Source organism: Musa acuminata, chromosome BXJ1-10 (assembly GCF_036884655.1).
Source record: "Musa acuminata AAA Group cultivar baxijiao chromosome BXJ1-10, Cavendish_Baxijiao_AAA, whole genome shotgun sequence".
Taxonomy (NCBI): domain Eukaryota; kingdom Viridiplantae; phylum Streptophyta; class Magnoliopsida; order Zingiberales; family Musaceae; genus Musa; species Musa acuminata.
The window spans coordinates 22,681,576-22,687,840 of record NC_088336.1 but is presented as its reverse complement, the minus strand read 5'-3'; the positions used below and the strand labels follow the sequence as shown (position 1 = coordinate 22,687,840).

General features: G+C 40.4%; 1 protein-coding gene across 1 annotated transcript; it reads left to right on the top strand.

Annotated features, from left to right (window-relative positions):
* The first annotated feature begins 3,135 nt into the window (after nucleotides 1–3,135).
* Nucleotides 3,136–6,265, top strand: LOC135595544 (transport inhibitor response 1-like protein Os04g0395600). Its single transcript, XM_065086605.1, has 3 exons — nucleotides 3,136–4,106; nucleotides 4,645–5,140; nucleotides 5,225–6,265. Exons 1-3 carry the CDS (start codon nucleotides 3,655–3,657, stop codon nucleotides 6,002–6,004), a joined length of 1,728 nt encoding a protein of 575 aa, XP_064942677.1. The 5' UTR covers nucleotides 3,136–3,654; the 3' UTR covers nucleotides 6,005–6,265.

The following is a 6,265-nucleotide window of genomic DNA, read 5'->3' as shown; positions in this document are numbered from 1 at the left end:
TCGACTCAGTTCTCACCTCTCTCTCTCTCTCTCTCTTCTAATTTCACTTTATCGAATATTAAATAATTGGATATCGTATATTACACAATAATATTTATATAATGTTATTTATACTAATTAATCGTATTAAACAGCGAGGTCGAAGAACCTTTCCTCGTTTGATTGCAATAATAAAACATGAGCTCTACATAATTGAATTAGTGTTGCTGAATTCAACAAGTGAATCCATCAGTCAAATACGACGTTGTTGCGTGACCTCTTCGCTACGGCCGAGCTCAGCATCACCCCACCCCATTGACTACGGCAGCGAAGGAGAGACAAGACCTATTCTGGTATGATAAACTCATCGCTATTCATGAGGGTATAATAAATCCTCATTATTGCCAAGGGTTTCTTGACTTCCGATTCTTTTCATATTGTTAGATCGAATAAATAAAAATATAATTTTAATTTTTTTTTATTTCTAATAAATTTATTGATAAAAAAATAATTTTAACATCTCACATGTTAAAAAAAAATATAAGAAATATTAAAATTATCTTTTTGTTCGTCACTTTTGCGTCCATGCGTCCATGTAATACAATACGATTTCACTTTCAGAATAATAAGGATCTCAATATAATTTTTTTAAAGTATAAAGATTATAATATTAATAGAATCTAAGTATAAAAAATAATATGTAATTAGCTCAACTTTACAAATAATTTCTAAAGTTTACTTACTTTAGAAATCCTACACATTTATTTTGTCAACGATTTATATGGTAAGAGAGACGAATAGTTGCGCGCATTGATAAGAAATTTCATGAAATATGTTTGAAGATTGATTGAATAAAAATCCTAATTAGCTTTCCTTTGCAGCTCTATCGAATGATTTTTTTCTCAAAAAAAAAAAAAAAAAAAGGTCAACCTTGACAAAGCCGACAAAGCAGGTCAGGTTCTGAGTTCCAATCATGCAAGAACTGGTCTTGGCCAATCAATTCAATCAAGTCCTTTGGGGACTATATTTTCTCCCTCAAATGCCTGTAAAATATTGATTTTGTAGATGGGTTAGATTAGTAAATTTAAAAGACATAAATGCCATGTTTATTTTGTTCTTTAATTAAGAGCCTAATATGGTTTTGGCAAGTAGGAAGACCCCTAAAATATTCGATTGGTTCAGTCGCAATATAATGGACTCTGGAATTGATCGTATTAGAGACGGGCAATACTTCATAGCGTCTCTTTGCAAGTAAAATAATTGGCATCATTCGAGAATTTTCTTTTGTTGGTAATTCATTCATATAAAACATTTAAGATGCTTTTAAACATATTTTGGAATGAATTTTTATGAATTAATACTAACAATAATAATTAAAAAAAGTTTATCGAAATGATTGTTATAATTTAAAATTTGAAAAATGAATACGAATTATTTTTTAATATATTTATGAGCATCATCTATACCTCCTATTTACTCGGAGATAATTTGAATAGCTTAGTTACCTACACTTTGATTCCACAACAATCCGGCTAAACCCAATTAGACATGCTGTTGTTGTTGCCGCCTTTCGAAAGGAGGAGGAGGAGGCCCACAAGGTCATAAAGTCTCTTTTGACTCCGATCACATCGGCAAAAGGAAATTTCCAAAAGCTAAAGCCTGCATCGCAGTCATCTCGTGCAAAGATGGTGACCGAGATTTGCTTCTTCGCCCTTCCATGCCATTGCTCGTTTCGAGTTGAGATCAACATATGCTGTTAACGTTAGTTGATGAGTCAACTCATCTGATATCTCTTTTCGTATATTTAAATCACTAATCCAAAATAATTCTAACTTAAATTAATAATTTGAGCTGATACATTAATTACTATTATTCTTCCTAACCATAAGCTCTCAAAATAATCTCATCTCCATACTCCATCGTGGCATTGGAGCTTCTCAGATGTACCGACTTGAACTGCTTGTATGTATATATATATATATATATATATATATATATATATATATATATATATATATATATATATATATATTAATTATCACATCGTGCACTATTACAGTTCATGCTCGCAGGCCAATCCATATAATTATATTAAACATACTGGACCTCGTACCTCACCTGCACTGAAGAACTTATAATACCAACCAGAATAACAATAACAGTTGGTTTGAATCATCGACGTATTTTGTTCATGGTTACTGCATTCGAAAGACTCGATGAGAAACAAATACAAGCTTCAAGCATAGTTAAGCTATGCTTGAATAATCACTGTAAACAGTGAATGATAATTATGACCGATTCAACTTCGTATATGGGTATGAAGTGATATTTCCATCCGGTGCACATCTATCTTATCGACTGAGACCCGACCCAGAAATGGCGTCGCAGCATTATCCATTCAGCTGGCCATGCCGTAGGGTGGCCCCACCATCACCCACTAGTTGGGTGCAGGGATGGGTAACGACTGTCACGTTATGGCTGTTTTATAATTGCCCCATAATGGCCAAGCAAATCACACCGGAAGCGAACGTACCCGTCGCCCGCTCCCGTCTCCCTAAACGACAAGACGCGTGCGGAGGGGCCCACCGTGACCCATCAGCAGCCGTCCATCAGACTCCATCTGATGCCCGCCACTTGTCCACGTGACCGTTCCATCAAATTAGTGGGGAATTATTGGAAGGGACAGCAGAGAGAGCGGGGCGTCAATCCCAACCCGTCACCCTGATGCCTTGTCCACCGTCCGATCAACCGTGATATCACGCGATCCACCGGATCGAGGACGTCCGTTCTGCTGCGCTCCCCCCGAAATATTCGTTTCTCAAAATAATATAAAAAACAATAAATATTTATTTTTTCCTGTCACACCTAATCATTAAAAATCTAATGATTTCGTTACTAATTAAAGCGCCGGTCCGATGGCAGACACCGTAATTACGCCAACGATAAGGTCATTTGTGGACCTCGGGAGACGGTATTCTTCGTTTCCTGCTCTCCTTGTCCGCAAGCGACGGACAAAGACCAGCGGCACGAAGTTAACGGTCCATATCACTCCACGCGAACCGGCAAATTTATATCAACCGTCGGATTAAAGCACCGGGTCAGAATAACTAAACCGGAGTCTCAACTCCGGTTAGTGAAGCGTGGAAGCGAGAGAGCGAGAGAGAGAGAGAGAGAGAATAAGAAGCAAATACATTAGAAGCGGAGGCCCTCCTTGTCCTTTAGATCTCAGGCTAGGGCTTATATCTTGTGCACTTGTTTGGATTGATCGCTGGGTGGTGTTGTTGAAGGGTTTGTTCTTTGTGGTTTGTCTGATTTTTCTTTCCTTTTTGGACTTCTTTTTTATCCATGCGGTATGAGTGAGTTTCTTCCCCTAAATCTTCTCCTCGTTGATCCGATATGATCTGAGCGAGTTTTGATCCTTGGTCCATCGATTTATTCCGGAAAAGAGAGGTTTTTAGCATTTCCGAGGTGGATCTAAACCTGATTCCGGGTCAAATTGAAGAAGGGGAATGGTAGATGAAATATGGGATCTTTTCTGACTCTGTTACTTCTGTTCTGGATAGTTGCGGGTGGAGTTTATCGACATCCCTGATCGAGTTCTTGCTCTTCTGCTTGTTGTAAGCCGAGGGGGAAAGGGCGAGTGAGGAAAGATCTAGTTAGTTGTAGTCTTCAGCCATGACTTACTTCCCGGAGGAGGTGGTGGAGCACATCTTCGACTTCCTCGGCTCGCACCGGGACCGGAACGCGGTGTCGACGGTGTGCAAGGCTTGGTATCACGTGGAGCGGCTCAGCCGCCGGAATGTGTTCGTCGGCAACTGCTATGCCATCCGGCCTGAGCGAGTGATGGCGAGGTTCCCCGGGATGAAGTCGCTCAGTGTCAAGGGGAAGCCCCATTTCGCCGATTATAACCTGGTTCCTTATGACTGGGGTGGCTTTGCTCTCCCCTGGATCAAGGCCGCGGTGCGCCGCTGCCCGGGCCTCGAGGACCTGCGGCTGAAGAGAATGGTGGTTACCGATGATGACCTTGATCTCCTTGCGCGCTCCTTCCCCAACTTCAGATCACTTGTTCTCGTCAGCTGCGAGGGATTTAGCACTGATGGGCTCGCTGCGATTGCCACTTATTGCAGGTGAGCTGCCTATCTGTTATTACTTCGTTTCAGCGGAATGTATGGTTAATAAGTGTATCTTAAGGGTGTACGCGCATTTGTTTTCTCGGATTGTCTGCAATTAGTTGTTGTAGTTGAAGGTTATATCTTTTCTGCATGTACATCTCTCTCCGTTTATCATTAGGTATTGGAAGTCCAATCAATCTGTAGCATTTTTTCCTCAAGCAGGATATGCTATAGCTAAATTTTCTTTTTACTGTTCTGCTAAAAAAAATTAATCTTTGCTCCGTGGAGAGATTAATAAGGATTCATGGGTTGGCTCTGTGAGCATACAGATTGATTATAAGTTGCTTTTCTTCCCTATGTGTCTTGAATAAGTATTAGCAGCGTTTTGTAAGGATGAGATGACTTGATGAATTTAAAGGTGCTCACCTGACAATGTGGTAGGCTTAAATTCTTGTAATTATAAAGTAACATTAGCTTTTCCACTTTTCTAAAGAGTACGATTACTGGTTATAACATTTCTCTTGTTTGTTTTCCTCTGGTTGCTGCTTATTAGAGGTCTTAGGGAGCTGGATTTACAAGAAAATGAAGTGGAAGATCATGGGCGCCAATGGCTCAGTTGCTTTCATGAATCCTGTACTTCTCTGGTGTCCCTGAACTTTGCTTGCCTCAAAGGGGAGGTCAATGCAGGCGTTTTAGAGAGGCTCGTGGCTAGGTGCCCAAACCTCAGGAGCTTAAAGCTTAATCGTGCAGTATCTGTGGAGTCACTAAATGAGATTGTTGCTCGGGCTCCTTACTTAGTGGACCTTGGAACTGGTTCTTTCGCAGTTGACCACCATACCGATGCTTATCAAAGGCTGATGAATTCCTTTTCCAAATGCAAGTCATTGAGTAGCTTGTCAGGGTTCTGGGAAGCTTCTCCTCACTGCCTTGATGCAGTCTATCCAGTCTGCATCAATCTGACTGTTCTAAACATGAGCTATGCTCCTGCAATTCAGGCCGATGACCTTATCAAGCTGATTTCCCTTTGTTTTAAACTTCAAAAACTTTGGGTGAGATTTTGTTGATTCGTTTCTGAGATCATATAAGTTTCTCTGTATCATACGTTAACTAACTGTGGGCTGATTGTTTCACAGGTGTTGGATTGCATTGGGGATAAAGGATTAGCAGTTGTCGCCTCCACTTGTAAAGAACTGCAGGAATTGAGGGTATTTCCATCTGATATCTATGGTGCTGGAGCTACTTCTGTGACCGAGGAAGGTTTGGTTGCCATATCTTCAGGATGCCCCAAGCTTAATTCATTGCTTTACTTTTGCTATCAAATGACAAATGCTGCGCTTATAACTGTTGCAAAGAATTGTCCACATTTCACACGGTTCAGATTGTGTATCCTTGATCCTTGGAAACCAGACCCTGTCACTAATCAGCCACTTGATGAAGGTTTTGGGGCAATTGTGCGTTCGTGTAAAAACCTCAGGAGATTGTCACTATCAGGTCTTTTGACGGACCAGGTTTTCCTATATATTGGCCTATATGCAAAGTGTCTCGAGATGCTGTCCATAGCATTTGCTGGTGATAGTGATAAGGGGATGGTTTGCATTCTCAAAGGATGCAAAAATCTAAGGAAACTTGAAATAAGGGATTGTCCATTTGGTGATATCGCACTCCTGAATGATGTGGCAAAGTATGAGACAATGCGATCCCTTTGGATGTCGTCCTGCGACGTTACCCTGGGAGGTTGCAAGGCTCTTGCAGCAAAGATGCCAAGGCTTAATGTGGAGATCATAAATGAAAGCGAGGGAACTGATAAGCTTGAGGAAAATATTAGCGATCTCCACAAAGTGGAGAAGATGTACGTTTATCGGACTGTTGCTGGGCCAAGGAATGATGCACCAGATTTTGTTTGGACACTGTAGAATTGGCCAAGACATCTGTATTATTGTTAGTTTCCGGCGGTAATGTTCTTAAGTTCTTCCGATGTTTTATTTGCTTTAATGTTGTGGAAGTGGCACTATGCAATATCTGTTTAGGTTGGTTTTTTTAGATTGAAGCTAAGGAAGCCAAACGGAATTCCCGGGTTTGTAGCCTTTGATCTTGTGTAATTTTTCTAGGGGCTTGTGGTCCTTAATGGTAGTAGCAAAAGATTACTAGACATCATCATATGTCTTTTTATTCGA

Coding starts and splice junctions, on each gene's coding strand:
- LOC135595544 (XM_065086605.1), top strand. CDS start 3,655: ATGACTTACTTCCCGGAGGAGGTGGTGGAGCACATCTTCGACTTCCTC. Junction 4,107..4,644: donor GCGATTGCCACTTATTGCAG/GTGAGCTGCCTA, acceptor GCTGCTTATTAG/AGGTCTTAGGGAGCTGGATT. Junction 5,141..5,224: donor TTAAACTTCAAAAACTTTGG/GTGAGATTTTGT, acceptor ATTGTTTCACAG/GTGTTGGATTGCATTGGGGA.